The following is a 19247-nucleotide window of genomic DNA, read 5'->3' as shown; positions in this document are numbered from 1 at the left end:
CTGAATTTTATGAAATGTGATAAAGATAAAGGAGTAGTTTCATGGCCGTCCCAAAAAGATGAATGTTTTGTTACAACATACTCCATTTTGTGCATTTTACCTAGCCCAGTAAAAGAAAATGCACGGAAGTCTTTCTAAGGACGTACAACTACTATTCTGCCAATTCCCAAAATATGTCTAGGCAATGCTCAAACAATATTCAAAACAAAATAATTGTTTTTTTTTTTTAATTTCTTGAGTTTATGAAATAAAAAAAGGAGATAGCTGTGTTTCTGTAGATAAACAATTTTTCACGTATTTTTGGACTTACAACCAAAATACTCCAAACAAACCATGCACCATACAAAAGCTTAGTATTAGGGCTATTATAAAATGTATTAAAATTTAAATTCGAAAATGGACCTTTTTCAGGGTTACTCGCCAAGCGCGACCCCCCGCGCGTTCAAAATTTAAAATATGACCTAAATTAAATTAAGCTCACAGTACATTTAATTTAATTTATTTAAATTTAATTTGTCATTAACATTTATTTTAAATGCAGCCCAACGACCTGCAGACTGGCAAAGTGCAAAGATGCAAAGTGTAAGGCCGCAAAATGTAGGGCCACAAAGGCCCAGGTTGCTAAGACAAATGCAGTTCAAACATCTGTGTGCTCGCAATGAGTATGGTATGCTTATCAAATATATTACAGCCAGAGACCTATATAGCTACACGTAGCTATATAGGATCTCTGATTACAGCGCAGTTGACTCATGGACGAATTATAATAAGTTCTTTAATTACTTTAGTATGGAAATCTTTGTTCAATAATTTTATTTTATCTGTTGTTTCTTTAATTAACTCGTGGAAACATTCTTCAAAATCTACTTTTGACATGGTTTTAGGAACTATTTTCTTAGTTGGTTTTGATCTGAAATAATCAGCAAATTATATTAATATTAATATATTAAATACGACTTCAAAACATCAATAATACATACTGCACTTTGGCCGGAGATTTAGGAACATTAGTTAATGTTGACAATGGTATACTATTGGCAATTATGTCCATTTCATCATCTGAAACCCATTCAATATAATTATGTTGTTTAAAAAATTTTTTTTTAAATACTTACCACTCAATAAATTGTCAAATTGACGACAGTTAATAGTAAGATCCAATGGCAATCCATTATCACAGATAAAATTCATAAATATCTAATCTAATTTAAAAAAACCTATTTCCCATAACTTAAAAACCGCCATAATTCAACTTCGCCAAGCAAGCGCCGGAAACATGTGGGAATTCCAATATCACGTGGTGCTTTATTTGCCCCTGAATTCGAAGCCAACGCACCCTTTTGAGAAAGTCGCGAACTAATCCTATCTCGGGCTGCTACGGAACGTTAGCGTGAAGTAAAAAGCGCCCCGAGAGGAGTCCTCTTATAATTCGTCCATGGTTGACTATACACCCTTTTTCGCGACTTTATTTTACCCCTCTTACTGGCCTCCCGCTCGTCGGCCATTACCTCTGCCTTCAGCGGGGAGTCTAACATTCACTGTTGGAGGATTGGGCTGAAAGGGGAAAACCAAACATGGACGCGCCCAGGAAAATACCGCGAAAAAGAGTGTATACATAGTCGTTCAGAAATTATGTTCAATTTACCATAAATTATTGTGTTTAGCTTTTCATAACTCGTTTGGTGAATGTATTACTTTAAAAATGTTTGAAATATGTCTGTAATTGTTGTGATTGGATTGGAAATTTCTTAAGTCCTTTAAACGTAAGATGTTTGTAACGAGAAAGAGCCAGAGAGAATGGAAATGCCATCAAATTTAACGAGCATTCTTGTAGAATGGAGAGGTTTCGGGTTCGAAGTTAAAAGGGTCTAAAATAAAACCATTAGTGTCCGAATAGTGTAAAACGATTTTTAACAATATATTTTCGTTCATCTTTATTACCATGTATTTTTAGTAGCCTTGTCGATATTTTCACTTTAAATGACTCTTTGCCTGATCAATTACAAATGTATAGCTGGGATTCTAATTGTATTTGTTTAATTTTTGTATTTGAAAATTCTTTGCGTTCTCTTCTTTTTGCGATACATTTATTATGTAAATCCTCCTATATATTTGGGGTTTTTGCTGGCATTGGTCCACCGGGCGCTTCCCGCGCAAACGTCAGTTCGTTCCAACTTGGGAATTCGTTGGTATGCGGCCTTCGGACTAGCCCATTTCCTCCAAATGTTGCAACTTTATCTTCTCCACTCTCTCGCGGGCTATTAAAAATCACGTGATGACCTGGACAAAAGGGCAGTAAAAACCTCTAACCCCAAAAAATCTCCCATCACATATAGAGAAGAGATCCTTTTGTACTTTTATGCGTTTATGGCTTTCAGCTGGGTTCCCAATCTCGCTCGCTCTTTTTCGCAGCTTTTGTTGTTCATATTGCTATTAGAAAATAACACTTGTTTTCTCGGAAAATTAGTCACTCCTAGGAGTGGCCGCGAAAACTAAAACTGAAAAAAAAACTTTGAAACAAATACGATTTGGTAGAGTGTAAGAGCGGTGGCGTTCTGACAGAGTTTCAGTTGAGCAGTGTTGTTCCGAGCGGTACATCTATACTTTTTTAATACGTTTTAAAATTTTTAGTACGAAAATACGTTTTGGATTTATTTAATCGTATTTAGTACGTTTGGAAAATTTATGATACGAAAATACGTTTTGATATTTTTTGTCATATATTTAGTACGTTTGAACTTTTTGGAGTTCGTTGAAAGTTTTCTAAATAGTATGTGGTCTAATTTCACCACCAAAGCAGCTTGCTTTCTCCGATCGATTAGGGCATGATTAGGGTAACAACGTTTTCCCAAAATGGCATCCTGTGAGCTGTGACCATTTTACCAGGTAAATTCTGCACAAACAGACGGGATTTACTCTCTTTACTCTTGCTTTTTAGGGAAAAAACCAATTGTGTAGTACCTTGACTAATAGTCCACCAAATAGGGCTGTGCTCGATTATCCGAGTACCAGACCTTTTTTAGGTCGGGTACCCGAACTCGTAACTCGATTAAGTAAAATGCAATACTCGTCGATTACCGAGTATCGAAAATTTACATTTTTGGGTACATGAATACTCGAATAAGCCGCCTTGGTGAATTCGTCGGGTTATTATTTTTCCCATGTTCGGGTACTCAACTATTCGACAAGCATTTTACTATTTTGTATTTCCGCCGCAATTATTTCAACGCGATACTCTCTGATATTACGATATTAGAAAAGGTTTATTAATAAAAGGGGAGGGGGAAGAGAGTAAAACAATGATTGAACGGGAAAAACCATTTAACCCCGCTTTCCATAGACGCATTCACATATTGCCTACAGGGAAATATGCAAAAAGGGGCGAAATCCACCCGAGGTACCTTCCTATTTAATAATGTTTGAGGTAGATGGCGACACTATAAAGTTTATGAAAAATAAACTTTTTTAAAAAGTTATTAATTAATTACCCAATTATAGTACTTTACAAAAATTATATATTTTTAATAAGAATTTAATTTAAATTAACAATTAATTTTAACAGAAGTTAACTTTCTCCGCCATAGATAGCACTATAATACGATTTTAAACTATCCAATCAGGGAAGAGAATTTGGTATTTTAAATCTCGACAAAACCGTTCTCCACTAAAAACTGAAACCTTTCAAATAATCGTTGTAAATCAAAATTATGACGTCATGCTGCTATCAGAGTGCCATCCACTAACAAATAACGCCATCACCACGTTACCTCGGATGAATATTACTCCTTTAAAGTCGTATTTGCCGTTAAAAATTGTAAATCTCTTGAGAGAAAGTTAGGCTTAGGTTACTTAGGTATCAATTTAGTAGTTGAATTATTCAATACAATTAATAATTCATAGCTAAATTGATTTACTAAGTTTTAAATCATTAATTCGTTATGAATTATCATTTATCAGGTTTAATACACTTATGAAAATATAATCAAGTATACCGTTATGAATAATTACTCGAAAAAAAAACTCGATCGAGTACCTGAACGTTTTTCGTAACTACTCGACTACTCGTATAAGGAATTTTTTGGCTTAAAGGCCTAGTATTTCTTCTGCCTGTCCCCCTTTAATTTTTCTTACCCTCGATGCTTCGCCTACCATTTACGCTTCCCGCAAAACATGTTTTTGGAGAAGGTCGAGCGGCCTGCCTGCTATGTGATCGGGACATTTACTGCCTGCCAGTTAGCACCCCGCTGATTTTCGAGGGAGGAAGCTCGGCCTCTTATTCTTTCGACCTGTCACTCTTCGCCGGACAATTGACCATTGCAATACGACTGTTTAGAGTCAGGTCTAAATAACTTCAGTATAGATTTTACACTTCCTAACTCGTGTGTTTTAAAAGTTTTTTTTCCGAGTGACCACGAATGTTTTCTTGGTCTCTCGGTCATTTTCGATAAAATATTGATTACACTCAATCAACTCATGTGACGCGGAGATAGAAATCAGCAGTATAGAATCATCAGATTAGTATAATGCGCAGGGCCGTCTATATTGTTGATAAATTTGACACAACCGATGGAAGCCAAGGAAACCCTTTATTTCTGCTCCAAAGTGCCGCTGTATTTCTTTTGGAGGGGAACTACAACTTCTACAAGCGAGTTCTTTGGAATCAACCCCCGCTTATCTGAAAATTGTTAGTATTTTGAGAGAAAGAGGTGAGGCGGTATCCATGGGGGGTCGCTAAATTCGGGGTATTCGATTTGCCCTCCAGCGTTTTAAGACGGATAAAAACGTGGTGTACAACTACTGACAATCCGGCGACAGCTGTTACAGTGAATAAAGGATCCTAGCCCTCCGGCCCACCCGTGTTTTCAAAACGCCGGCAGCGCCGTCGATATTAAGATAGCCTCTAAACGTGGGACGTCTTGTTTCTATTCTCTCAAAGACAAATTTTGGCGGGATTAAAATGTCGCTCTTGTCCTTGACGGAATCTAAAGACGGATTCTCTATCGCGCATGAACGTCCCACCGACGGCGCTGCCATTTTTCGTCCCTCGCCTCATATCCTTGAGTGAATAAAGGAGGACCCAGAAGCAATTCCGTCTTTTCTTCGTAAACGTTCTGGTATTTGAAACTATTTTTCGCAGGTACTCTTTATTTATTGACAAGTTGTACTTTTTCAATATGGGAATATAGGTAAATGTATAAAATGTAAAAAAATTCCCTATTGCGTAATGATAAAGTCCGATTGAAAATTAAACCTTATGAAAAAAAATCGGATTTATTTGATGAAGTCCAAGCCGGAAACGCAAGAAGTCGTAAAGTGATTATATCAAATATGCGCCGAATTGTCTGCTGAGCGTTACGGACCGTAGCCATATTAAGCAGTATCAGTGGACGTAACACAACTTCACTCACATTTTTTGCCATAGAGGTAATACAAGCCTAAATGGCGACTATGGCCGAAGCTATGAAGTTATATTACTGCTCAATAATATTTCAGTGCAGTTTTACTTGTACCGAAAATATTATAAATGTTTTCCGTAAAATATAGGGTACTGGTTGAGAAAACTCTTTCGACATTCTGTAGGATTGTAACACTGTTCATGGATGACACCGTCAAGTCGGTTCCAAAGCTATTCTGCCAACTTTATATCATTCACTGCGAAGTTAACGGCGTGATGTTTCCTTGTGTCTTCGCACTACTTCCAGGTAAAAGGTCCAGTACTTACATTAAAATGTTCGATCTAATTAGAGCAAAAGCTTCATTACTCAATTTAAAGTTTGGACCTAAGAAATTTCAGTTGGATTTCGAAATTTCCATGCTCAACGCAATTTCTATGACGTACCCAACCGCTTCAAGAGCTGGCTGCTTTTTTCATTACACCATAGCCGTATATCGTAAAGTGGTTGACGTTGGACTTAGACCGGAGTATAACAACGTATCTGGCGATCCTAATATCAAGAAATTGGTTCGACGACATTCAACGCTGCTTCTTGTAAAACCTGAAGAACTGGAGAACTAACAATCCTAAAGTAGATGCGCTTCTAAACTACTTTGTTGAAACTAGGCTTGATGGCTTCGATGCTAGGTTTGATAGAGCCATATGGATTCCTGGAAACACTGGAAAAACTGTGGAAAAAGAACAACAAACAACATGGAAGTATGGCATCATGCGCTTAACAAGAGGGCCGGTCGTATACACCCTAATATTTTTTAGTTAATTCCAGCTCTGAAGGAAGAATAAGTACACGGTTTTGATAATCTCCATGACCCAGCAGTCTCACGCTTATTTATTACTTCTGGCCATATGGTTTCGATAATCTCCATGACCCAGCAGTCTCACGCTTATATATTACTTCTGGCCATACACGGTTTCGATAATCTCCATGACCCAGCAGTCTCACGCTTATTTATTACTTCTGGCCATACACGGTTTCAATAATCTCCATGACCCAGCAGGCTCACGCTTATTTATTACTTCTGGCCATACACGGCTTTGATAATCTCCATGACCCAGCAGGCTCACGCTTATTTATTACTTCTGGCCATACATGGCGTTGAGAATCTCCATGACCCAGCAGGCTCACGCTTAGTTATTACTTCTGGCCATACACGGTTTCGATAATCTCCATGACCCAGCAGGCTCACGCTTATTTATTACTTCTGGCCATACACGGCTTTGATAATCTCCATGACCCAGCAGGCTCACGCTTAGTTATTACTTCTGGCCATACACGGTTTCGATAATCTCCATGACCCAGCAGGCTCACGCTTATTTATTACTTCTGGCCATACACGGCTTTGATAATCTCCATGACCCAGCAGTCTCACGCTTAGTTATTACTTCTGGCCATACACTGTTTCGATAATCTCCATGACCCAGCAGGCTAACGCTTAGTTATTACTTCTGGCCATACAAGGTTTCGATAATCTCCATGACCCAGCAGTCTCACACTTATTTATTACTTCTGGCCATACACGGTTTCGATAATCTCCATGACCCAGCAGTCTCACGCTTATTTATTACTTCTGGCCATACACGGCTTTGATAATCTCCATGACCCAGCAGGCTCACGTTTAGTTATTACTTCTGGCCATACATGGTTTCGATAATCTCCATGACCCAGCAGGCTCACGCTTAGTTATTACATCTGGCCATACACGGTTTCGATAATCTCCATGACCCAGCAGGCTCACGCTTATTTATTACTTCTGGCCATACACGGCTTTGATAATCTCCATGACCCAGCAGGCTCACGCTTAGTTATTACTTCTGGCCATACATGGTTTCGATAATCTCCATGACCCAGCAGGCTCACGCTTAGTTATTACATCTGGCCATACACGGTTTCGATAATCTCCATGACCCAGCAGGCTCACGCTTATTTATTACTTCTGGCCATACACGGTTTCAATAATCTCCACGACCCAGCAGGCTCACGCTTAGTTATTACTTCTGGACATACACGGTTTCGATAATATCCATGACCCAGCAGGCTCACGCTTAGTTATTACTTCTGGCCATACACGGTTTCGATAATCTCCATGACCCAGCAGTCTCACGCTTATTTATTACTTCTGGCAGTAGACATATTATTACTTCGTCACACTTATTTATTACTTCTGGCAGTAGACATATTATTACTTCGTCACACTTATTTATTACTTCTGGCCATACACGGCTTTGATAATCTCCATGACCCAGCAGGCTCACGCTTAGTTATTACTTCTGGCCATACACGGTTTCGATAATCTCCATGACCCAGCAGGCTCACGCTTATTTATTACTTCTGGCCATACACGGCTTTGATAATCTCCTTGACCCAGCAGGCTCACGCTTAGTTATTACTTCTGGCCATACACGGTTTCGATAATCTCCATGACCCAGCAGGCTCACGCTTAGTTATTACTTCTGGCCATACAAGGTTTCGATAATCTCCATGACCCAGCAGTCTCACGCTTATTTATTACTTCTGGCCATACACGGTTTCGATAATCTCCATGACCCAGCAGTCTCACGCTTATTTATTACTTCTGGCCATACACGGCTTTGATAATCTCCATGACCCAGCAGGCTCACGCTTAGTTATTACTTCTGGCCATACATGGTTTCGATAATCTCCATGACCCAGCAGGCTCACGCTTAGTTATTACATCTGGCCATACACGGTTTCGATAATCTCCATGACCCAGCAGGCTCACGCTTATTTATTACTTCTGGCCATACACGGCTTTGATAATCTCCTTGACCCAGCAGGCTCACGCTTAGTTATTACTTCTGGACATACACGGCTTTGATAATCTCCATGACCCAGAAGGCTCACGCTTAGTTATTACTTCTGGCCATACACGGTTTCGATAATCTCCATGACCCAGCAGGCTCACGCTTAGTTATTACTTCTGGCCATACACGGTTTTGATAATCTCCATGACCCAGCAGTCTCACGCTTATTTATTACTTCTGGCCATACACGGCTTTGATAATCTCCATGACCCAGCAGGCTCACGCTTAGTTATTACTTCTGGACATACACGGTTTCGATAATCTCCATGACCCGGCAGGCTCACGCTTAGTTATTACTTCTGGCCATACACGGTTTCGATAATCTCCATGACCCAGCAGGCTCACGCTTAGTTATTACTTCTGGCCATACACGGTTTCGATAATCTCCATGACCCAGCAGTCTCACGCTTATTTATTACTTCTGGCCATACACGGTTTCGATAATCTCCATGACCCAGCAGGCTCACGCTTAGTTATTACTTCTGGCCATGCATGGTTTCGATAATCTCCATGACCCAGCAGTCTCACGCTTATTTATTACTTCTGGCCATACACGGCTTTGATAATCTCCATGACCCAGCAGTCTCACGCTTATTTATTACTTCTGGCAGTAGACATATTATTACTTCGTCACACTTATTTATTACTTCTGGCAGTAGACATATTATTACTTCGTCACACTTATTTATTACTTCTGACCATATACGGCTTGTGCAGTCGACATATCATTACTTCGTCACACTTATATAGGATAGTTTGGATTATATGTAATAAAAATTTAAATATAATCCCCTCTTTTCCCCCCATGGTTTTTGATGGTGTTAGCTCTCAAACATACATTGGAACTATACGAGTTACGTTACGTGGTCTTAGCTCTCAAACAAAAATTGTTCTCTCTACGATACAGCCTAATTCCAGTCCAATAAAATCACTGTTATGTGATGATTAAAGCAATGAAGGCACTTTAGCCTTTGGTAGTGCTATTAGGGAAGGTATACAGCCTTTTGAACGATAATTCGAAAAAAATTAAGAAATTTATAGCAGTAAGAATATTTAGAGGTCGGTGATGGTTAACTTTTATTCAATAGATAAAGCTCTCAAAATTATTCGTAAAATGTTTTGATCTTGAAGTAATTTATATTTCTGTATTATCCGATTAATTTTTTGATAAATTTGTAAAATTAATCGGAAAAACGGTTTTTTTTCGATAAAAAACTCAAATTTTACGAATAATACATGTTTTTTTTATTAACCGGTGAATTTCTTTGTTTACATTTTTTACCCGAAAAAAATCAATTTAAACATGGATAATGATTAACCGTTCCCGACCTCTAAGAATATTTATCGACGTATATAATAGCGTATTATGAACCATAAATTTTACATAATTTTAAAAATTATGAAACTATGAATTCCCAAATAACCCAACTTTTGCTTGAAACCGCCCACCTGGCAGCGTTTCAATCCCTCTTTCATTATTTCTTGCCTAAGCAAATTGTTCAAGAATTGACATTCGAATTATGTTTTAATCGTTACGTGGATGATGATGTCACGAATTACTGTAAAATGTAAATTGAAAATGTAAAATAATTTTAGGCAATTTCGACTGTATTTTTTTAATTACAGTTTGGATGTACGAAATCCAATACAGTTTTTATTAAATTAAAAATGAAATCAAGAAATACTAGAAATAACATGTATATTTAAATTTTGTGTGGAAGGAAAACATCAACCTACAATTATAATTGTATACCTCATTTATCATCCACAATGTGATCATGTCATACCTTAAAGCTAATATCATGAGAACCCAGCTATATATATAACTTCTATTGATATAAATTATCCGCTTTATGTTGTAATTAACTAATTAATTAATTAAATGTATAAATCTATTCAAATTAAATTACTCTCAGAAGCCTATTATAAGAATTTATTTTTTACTTTTTATAAGACTATATTTAGAAATATAGACAATTTCCGTATTTTCCCCATCCGACGACAGCAGGCGCTAAAGCGTCTAGCCAATGAAAACTGTAAACAAGAAAATGCACCACTTTTGACGGGTTGCGTTCTCCTTGTGTGGGGTGCTTTGTTTGTGGTTCCTAGGTGAAGTCGCTTAATTCTATCAATCAGATAGTCTTTCAGCCAGTCCAAGGTTAAACCGGTAGCCTCTACTACTTCAATGACCGAGAAAATACAACAATTAGGAATTGAATCGAATATTTTTGCGGTTACCAAAGTACACGACATTACATTGAGCGATTTATACTCTTGATTAGTAGGTACATGTATAATAAGTTCGTTAAAGAGGAGGGCTTTGAAGAGGAAAACGTTTTGTTGAATAGGAAAAATGTTTGCAGTACTAATAAAAGATATTAATCGATCATCGGCCAGGGATTAAAAAAATTGATTTATACTTTTAATGAATCTAAATTTAAGACTTTTTGTGGACAGGAGTGACAGTGGCTTAATTAAAATACAACCCTACGTTTATGGTTTTAATACATACCTTTGTTTTGAAAGTTATCGTCACACTCCTCGATCGATGGGAATAAATTGAAACAGCTTCCGTTTCACACTAAAACCAATGGAGTACGTAAAGCAAGTTTACGTATTTTAAACTTACAGCAATAAGTAGGACTATGGTTTTTAACTATAAAATAACTGAACAGACGCGGAAATAAAGCAAATGAATGTTCAGGAAGCTTTATTGCCTACATTCATTCACGGTGAAAAATATAAGGCAACATCATAAATATGAACTTCAAGGAACACCATCAGGCTCCGAGGCGAAAATTAACACTTTTTAGTTTTCGCAATTACAGGTGCTAATATTCTTTTTTATTTTTTTTAACGTAATCGGTTATTTCTTCGTTTTTCCTTTTTTTCTCGGAGCATTTAATATACACTATTTACAAAGGCAACAACCAATTTCATTTCGCGCGAATTTTATTTTTTTAAACTCATCTTTAGCAAATATTCACAAAATGATTTTTTTTCTGCTAGGTTAAAACAAAAGACTTTTAAATAAAAACAAATTTCGTTATTTTCTTAATAACCGGCATTCCATCGTCAAAATCGAATGTAAAAAACACGTGAAAAATGGCGATGACAGACTTATTTTCATATTATTTTATAATGCGGGAAGTTTTGCTGTTTTCGCGGAGATGAAACCTAAAATTAAAAACCAAGTCCTGACATCTCCGCTTTCACTTTCATCAAGACGTTCGAATGTTTATTTATATTGTTTTCATAGCAGTGAGCGATTGTCTAAGGCCACCGTGTATCTTATCTTAAAGACGCACCGAAATCTTACGTTTTTTTTAATAATATATTACAAAGTTTAATTAACAATGATTAAACACAACGATACACTCGTACGAAGTTTTATTTATTTTTTGCTTTGGTAATGTTTCTGACGTTTTTTCCTTCAAACGCGTCGTTTTGAAATTCCAAGAAGGACTTTGGAGTGCTCCGAAACGGCGGTCAGTTCAAAACGCTTAAAACCGCGCGTGATTTTTTACCGAAGGACTGTTCAAAATTCACTACGACCGCGTTTTTGGCGTTAATAAAAGAAACGACGATCAAGCTCTCAAAGGTGGACAAGTCGCGGTTTGTTTTTCCTTCTGTTTAGGAATTTTCACGCTCTATGGTAATCCCGAAAACTAAAAACAAAAACTTTCGCGTTGAAAGAAACGAACTTAAAAACATTTTTCCTTCGACGGAAAGTAACGTAGAAAAGAAAATACTGAATTCCGCGTGAACGTCTCAATTCGCGGAGGCCTACATCGGGTCCCTCTAAAACGAACGTTCGCAGCCTTTTAGCCGAGGAACTTAGTGACCTATCGGCAGGAGTAATTTCGAGTCGCTTAAAAATTGAATTTTTACACATCCTCTTAACGATTTTAAATTGACGTCTATTTATCATCTCGACAAATGACGCGAAACTTTGGCTTGATAATTATTAAGTCGTTACGGCGAGTCGAGCGACTCCCTCTCGACTCGACACGATTTTTTGTTAATATATATATATATATATAATACATTGGCACACTATTTTTGTCAAAAGTCTTATTAGGAAGTATATATAGAAGTTGAGGAGGTAGAAAGATTCCGTTCCAGAACTTTTCGCCCCTCGTTCGACTGGCACCGTTCGTCGCGTGACAAATCCCGAACCAATTTTGAGGGTTCAATTCTCTTTTTTTGTTCAAAATTTTCGTTTAAATTTTGGAGTATTCGAGGAATGACGAAAGACGCGAAGAAACCGTCCCGAGTTCGCGGAGAAATTGGAAAAAAGGAGTTCGTTCCCGGCGAGCGAAACTTTCCGAACGAAAGACTCGAAGCGTCGCGAAATAGCCGTATCAGAATGGAGTCTTATACTTCATTTCGCGCGTTCTTCTTTTGAGCACGTCTCAGTAATCTTTTAATTTAATTCGCGAAAAGGAGTTATTTTCTCGACCGTTTCGGCGCGAGACTGGCGGGGTTTCTCCGCTCGTCTTTGCAAATTCGGCGCGTTAAGTTTCGGGGGTTCGCGCGTTGAGAAGGTAGAAAAAGTGAAGTCATGGTCAAACGTGAGTGGCCAATGTTCCTGGTTTGAGGTGCGACTGTTGGGCCGTGATATATCGTCCGTGGCCCAACACGGGCCCGCCGGCCACCGCTCCTCCGCCCGAGGCCATACTGGCTCGCGGCGACACGTACACGCCCTGGGGCGGGGGCAGGTTGGACTGCGAAGTCCTGAGGTACGGGTTGGCGTACCCGGCGTTGTACCGAGGGTCTACGATGGGCGCCAAGTCGTTGAGTGACTGGTGAGAGGCGCTGTCGTAGGTGGTGTCTCGGCTGGGAGTCAGTTGCACGGACGACGGAGGCGGGTTGTAGTCCCTGGAATAGTCGACGTAAGGAATGTAGCCGTTGTTGTTCTGCGTCTCCTGTAGTGGTAAAGGCGAACCGTTATATTTAAATCTATCACTAAATCCCTTTGGAAAACAAAAAGAACGAAGACGTATATGAGCAATCAGTCCGAAAAGGGGGGGAAGGGCCGCTTCTTACCGGTTTAGGCGGGAATCCTTGCTCCGTGTACTCGGCGGCGTATTTGTAAATGTCTTGAGCGTCTTGCGCGCGAGTGGTGTCGCTGTTGTCCTCCCAACTGCGTTCGTGCTCCGTGTTGGAAAGGGAAGAGGCGGTTCGAATCTCCACTTTGAGATCCGAGTCTCCCGACGAGCCGGAATCCGACTGCTTCGTCTTCTTCTCCGAGCTGTAGTCGTCGTCTGCCAAGCGCGTTAATGAACGAATTAGCCGCATTAATCCCTTTTGCCCGAGATAACGAGCCCCTTTCGAGGAGGAGATAGGAGGCGCGCTGGCCCAGTTACCTTTCACGACTGACTTCCTCCGAAGGCAGAGAATAATCACTATCGTCACTGATACGATAAAAACGATCCCGCCGATGACTCCCGCTAATATAATTAGCATTGGCAGGCTCTCTGCGAAAGAGTACAATTAGTCTCGGAGATCATCGCGGCTGCCCAACTCCCATCCGCGGAACTCACTTTGTCTCTGCAAGGAAAAGACGGCGCTCCTGTCACCGAAAGTGTTGGAGACGGTGCAGTTGTATTCGCCGAAATCGGAATCGCTCGCTTTTCGAATCACCAGAGAATTTCTTAATCCATTGGCAATTTCCTCTTGCACAATTTCGTAGCCTTCGGAGTTATCGATATCCACCACCTGCAACGGACAACCAAAATCACTTCGTATATATTTATATAAATATATATAGTTAGAAACGATCGACGCGTCCAATTTGGGATGAATCAAAATTCAATTATATAGTTTTCCAAAAAGTCATATACATCGGGAATACACTATCAGGGGCGTAGGAACGTTCTAGAAGTTGGAGGGGGCAAAGAGAAACCAAAAGGGGTCTGGAGAATGGGTTTGAATTTTTAATGGAGTGTAGCTTCTCCGAATGCACGTGTACATTTTACTACTATGTAAATTGGCGGCAAAAGACTGAAATTTAAACGCAGTTGAGGTTCTACAAGCTTTATATGCTTTTAAAATGAGAATTTGAAGATTTCAACTAACCAAAAAGTTGGAGGGGCAATAACATTAGTTGCCCCCCTTGCCCCCCCTGGTTCCTACGCCCCTGTACACTATCAACTTAATTTAACTACGTATATTGAAAGGATAATATTCTTTGAAGAGGGCGTTCACTCTGGCATTCAAACTCTTCGTCAATCGACTAGATTTAATTACATTTGTTTTTGTTCCGGGAAATTTGTCGCTTCTTAATAGCTCGTAAAAGCTCGCTCATTTCGTTGTTGTAAAAAAAACTAAATGACGTTCGTGAGATAGAAGTGGCTCTGGCGAGGTTTATCGAACCCCACTCCACTCGAAAACATAATTAAAATTTCTTCTTTCATCGCGTGTTTTTTTACCTTTCCGTTCTTGGTCCAAATGACGCTGTTGGGTAATGGCACCGAGTTGATCAAGCACTCCAGTCTGACGAGGTCCCCTTCGATTCCGTACTGAGTTTTTGGACTGATAATACTGGGCGGACCTGCGCGAAAACGTTTCGAAAGTTATTTATTTGAAACGAGCGTTTGAACGATTCGCGATTAGATAAATATGACAATCGCTTTGGTAATTTAAAAAAAAAACTTGGGATTATTGTTCAATTTATTTTCAACGTTACATCCGACGTAATGGTAGTTATCGATACACATTTATTTACAATTTAAATAATTACTGAGTTGGGAAAAGAAGACGGTTAATAAACAACGAAAGAACGCAATTACATTTATAAAGAGTTAGACATTCGATAGTAATTAACGTTTAAAAAATGAAAGTTACCTTTAATGAAGACTGCCATTTCGGAGATAGTCTCGGGGAAATCGGGGACAACGGCCCTGCAAGTGTATTTTCCGGCTAGATCGGGAGTCATTTGCTTAATGACGTATTCTTTGGTGGTGGCCACGACGTTATTTTGGAATGTCCAAACAATCTCTGGCTTCGGGTTGCCGTCCACGTCGCAAAGAAGCTTCACGCTCTCACCCAAATCGACGGCTACATTCTCAGCTAACGTCCTCATCACTGGGCCATCTACGAAATCAAGACCACCCAAACGTTAGAAATAGTCAGGAACACCCGTTAGGTGGTTTATACTTAGAACACTTTGTTATAACCGTAAAAGGAACGGGGGTAAATGTTTAGTAAAAAGATTATCGAAGAAAGAGATACTAACAATGCACGTTGAGATTATGAGTCGATTTGGTAGTGCCGACGGTGTTTCCAACCTCGCAGGAGATGGACTGCTTATTGTAGTCCCTGGTGACCTTCCTGATGGTGAGGCTGGTGGTGTAATCCCCGTTGATGAGTTCGTCGTTGCGGTACCATTTGTAAACGAGTTCGGCCGGGTTGGCCACGGCTTCGCACGTGAATGTCACGTCGTCGAATTCAATTATTTTGTCCGAGTTTACTTTCAGAGTAATTTCCGGTGGGTCTAAATAATATATTTCGTTCAGCAAAAAGCAGGAGCGAGAGAGAGAGAAAGAAAGAAATCAAAGTTTATTTTTCGCGTCGAGAACTTTCTAAAAAGGTTTTTTCGAAATACAAAGACGGGGAGGATCCGGAGAAACGGGGAGTTAACGCGCGAAGAAAGAAAATTTGATTAAAGAACTGTTAATCATTTCGTAGTCGATTATTTCGGAGAAAGAGTAATGTTTAAATGAAACCGAGCGTCTTATTCTGGGGCGAGAGGGCAGTCGGCGAAGGTATAGTGGGCGGCCGCCCACCTCGCTTCCCCTTTGACAAACAGCCACCGCCGCCGACCCTCGAATTCCGGAACGAAAGGGCGAAAGAGAAAAAATTGGAGGCGCGCCGCGGAGTCAAAGAAATGTTTCTCAAACGAACCATTTCTCTTTCGGAAGAAAACGACTCGAAAAATAAACAAGTTTTTAGGGAAGCGAATGAAATATCGTTCGGCTTCCGGAGAAACCGCGCGGAACGGAGTAAATGATCCCTATTTTTAGAGTCACCAAAGCGTTATAAACGTTAATGGAAAACGGAACAAATTAACAAAATAACGCGGTCGGTTTGAAACGGAGCTTAAGGAAGGGCCACGGCGAAACAACGGGCCCGAAACCCGGCCCAGTTTCCGCTTTAAAAGCGAGAATTAAAAGTTTTTCTTCTCCGTTTGGAAAAAGAGCAACGCCGACGAAATGAGAAACATTCGCGGTTGAAGACGTACGCCGAATGGCTGGGTGGGAAGCGGCGAGGATGACACGCGCGCGACAGTCGCGGGGAACTTACATTTGACTTGCAGCGTAATCTCGGCGTACAATGGTTGCGAAAGAGCCGGATTCTCGGCTCGGCATTTGAACGTCTTGCCGTCGTGCTGACGTCCGGGAGTCAACGTCCACTTGAGCGCCGAGTTGTACCTCTTGCCGTCCGACATCAAGGTTTTCGATTGTTCTAAGTTAGATTTGACCACAGACGCCTCCCCGTCGAGCCACGCCAACTGTAAAGTAGACAAATTCCCCGTAAGGACCAACGGCAAAGCTCTAAATACCCCGGGATCCCCCGAAACTAAAAATAGGAGCCCCCGAAAGAGAAGTAGGAATGGATCCGAGATTGGGAGGACGAAGAGAATAGGGTAAGAAAACGAAACGCCGGATTCGGGTTGATGTCTCGTTGGACAGATGTCACTGGCGTCTCTGCTTTCGGTCGCTCGAGCGATAATGGCGGACGGATACCCAAAGAAACGACCAATGACGTTCGCGGCCTTTCCGGAACGGGGGAATCGCTGATATAAAAGCGATTCTCCTCGTTCGTACGTATACGCAAAAACCTCCCTTCCCAATTCCTTTCGAGCAGTTTTCGAAAAGGAAAATAAACGAAAAATAACCTCCGAGGTCACGTTTTTGGTTTCGCGCGTCAGTAGAAGGGGACATTTCTTCTCAATTTTTTCGGGGCAAAGGGCTCATATCGGTGCTCAATAAGCCCCAGAAATATATGTAAAAAAAGTAAGCCCGGAGAAGAAGAACGCCCGTATCTCGGGGGTTCGGGGCTTTTCATACGTGCCAAGAAATGTTGGAAATATACAACGGGTTAAGGTCCAAACGATCGCTTTGACTTCGTAACGTCGCGGGTCCACCAGGCGGATAGTAGACGAATGGAAGTGGCGTATCGCTCCGGGGTGGGAGGAAATATAGAGGCTGGAGAAGGTCTTACACGACGTTCGGATTCAACCACGCTTATCTTGACTCGCTTTTGCTAAGTGACAGACGCGATGTCCAAAAAAGTACATTCCGCGGCTAGCCACTATTCTTCGCTGGTCCTATCCGGCGCGTCCCTTCCTCGCCTTCTATCTGACAAGTTTTGTGTCGCTCGCGGTTTCGCGACCAAAAAACGCTTCTTTTTCTATCATTTCAGGACCGAAACGGGCAAAAAAGGGCCTAGGGAGATGTTTCGCGAACCTCCGAAACCCGGCGCAGAAATTGTACGAAGAGGCAATGATGGTTTAGACTTATATAAAAAGGAGAAACGCTAGGTAGTTTTTACTTTCCGAGATAAATGTTAGCTACGCAACAACGACCTTACAAAAAACCCGAGAGAGAGAGAGACACGCGTATCCCGAAGAAAACACGCGGAATAAAAATAACGTACAATCCAATTTTACTTTCCGAGATAAGAGTTTAATACTTTGGAGAATTTGGAATTGCGATGCTTTTTCCGCTTTTTGTCGACGCGTGTATGAAAGGTACCAAAAATAAACCCACAGACATTTTTTAAGACTAGGAAAAGTTTTGAGTATTTTGACAAGACTGATTTTTGTTCTCGGTTCGAATAGATTTAATTATATTGGAGGAAGATTTATCATTCATACTGATCTCCTTATTGGTTTTAAGGGATGTCCTTTTTTGGATATGAAATTTTTGACGTCATCGAATAACAAAATCATATTCTATTTATTTCAACAGCGTTTCTAAACTTTTTAGATTATACAGGGTGTTTCAAAAGTTTAGGAAAAATTTTAAGGAATTGTAGGGGGTGAGATGAGAAGTTTGCCAGTTTTTTTCCCATTTTCATACGATGAGTTAAAAGAGCTGGAAGTAGGCGGCATCAAACGCAAAATCATGCAGGAGGGACTTTAAATACTGTTTAAATTTACTTTTTTTACGCTGGTTACCTCGATTTGCTTACAAAGACCTTTTTTAACTATCACAAGAACCCAAACCTTAATGTTCGCATTTCCCTGCTGCTTGGTTTTGCGCTTGTTGCAGCCTACTTCCCGGGGCTAGTAGGACACACTTTGAAGCTCTCTGGCGCTCTTTTCACTCATCGTAGAAAAATGGGACAAAAACAGGTATACTTCTCAATTCCCCCCATACAACTCCTTGAAATTTTTGAATACCCTTTTGAAACACCCCGTATAGTAATATTTTATAACCACTGAATTATTTGGTCTACTACGACCAGATGAGATTTACAATATACCATAAAAAAACTAAGTCAGAAGTAAAATTCATTTAAAAGTCAATTAAGAAGTAACCAACTAAATTAAGCCCCGGTCAGCCTAAAACTGAAGATTAGCTTCACTTTTTTTGTATTTAAAGCTCGATAAAAAATAAAGTCATTCTATTCTTTTTATGAGAGGGGGGATGAAATCGCGGCGGGGGGGGGGGAGGAGACGAAAGTGGCAAATTTCCGGCTATCGAATTTTTTGACCCTGGCTAATTCGAAATCGAACTTACCTCGGCGGCTGGCTTGCCGGCGTGAGATTCGCAGGTCAGCTCGACCGTGATGCCCGCCGTAGTGTGCAAAGAATCGCCCTGGACGATCTTCGGAGGCTCCGGAGGAACTGCGATAAAAAGAGAGAAAAAAAAAGCAGAGTTGAAACATCGTTGGTGGCAGAGATGAGCTAGTGAGAATGGGAGCCGAAAGAGAGTGAGAAAAAATCTTTGGCCGATCC

The 19247-nt window shown here is 40.2% G+C and overlaps 1 protein-coding gene across 5 annotated transcripts in view; it reads right to left on the bottom strand.

Annotated features, from left to right (window-relative positions):
* Nucleotides 1-11723: 11723 nt before the first annotated feature.
* The window catches only part of LOC149932750 (irregular chiasm C-roughest protein-like), a 194120-nt gene continuing 186596 nt past the window's right edge, over nucleotides 11724-19247 (bottom strand). For 4 of the 5 annotated variants that reach the window (XM_090155787.1, XM_090155788.1, XM_090155789.1 and 1 more), the window contains 9 exons: nucleotides 19030-19136; nucleotides 16586-16793; nucleotides 15519-15776; nucleotides 15128-15376; nucleotides 14713-14834; nucleotides 13825-13999; nucleotides 13648-13758; nucleotides 13328-13545; nucleotides 11724-13254 (listed from right to left, as the gene is read on the bottom strand). In XM_090155787.1, the coding sequence (XP_090011913.1) occupies nucleotides 12847-13254; nucleotides 13328-13545; nucleotides 13648-13758; nucleotides 13825-13999; nucleotides 14713-14834; nucleotides 15128-15376; nucleotides 15519-15776; nucleotides 16586-16793; nucleotides 19030-19136 (1856 nt within the window). In that variant the 3' untranslated portion in view covers nucleotides 11724-12846. The remainder of the gene's footprint in view (nucleotides 13255-13327; nucleotides 13546-13647; nucleotides 13759-13824; nucleotides 14000-14712; nucleotides 14835-15127; nucleotides 15377-15518; nucleotides 15777-16585; nucleotides 16794-19029; nucleotides 19137-19247) is intronic. The other variant, XM_090155791.1, reaches the window with a different exon arrangement.

The sequence above is a fragment of the Leiobunum rupestre genome, chromosome 8 (genome assembly GCF_980474605.1).
Source record: "Leiobunum rupestre chromosome 8, qqLeiRupe1.1.hap1, whole genome shotgun sequence".
Taxonomy (NCBI): Eukaryota; Metazoa; Arthropoda; class Arachnida; order Opiliones; family Sclerosomatidae; genus Leiobunum; species Leiobunum rupestre.
The sequence above is the reverse complement of the archived record's forward strand: the minus strand, read 5'-3'. Positions and strand labels throughout refer to the sequence as shown.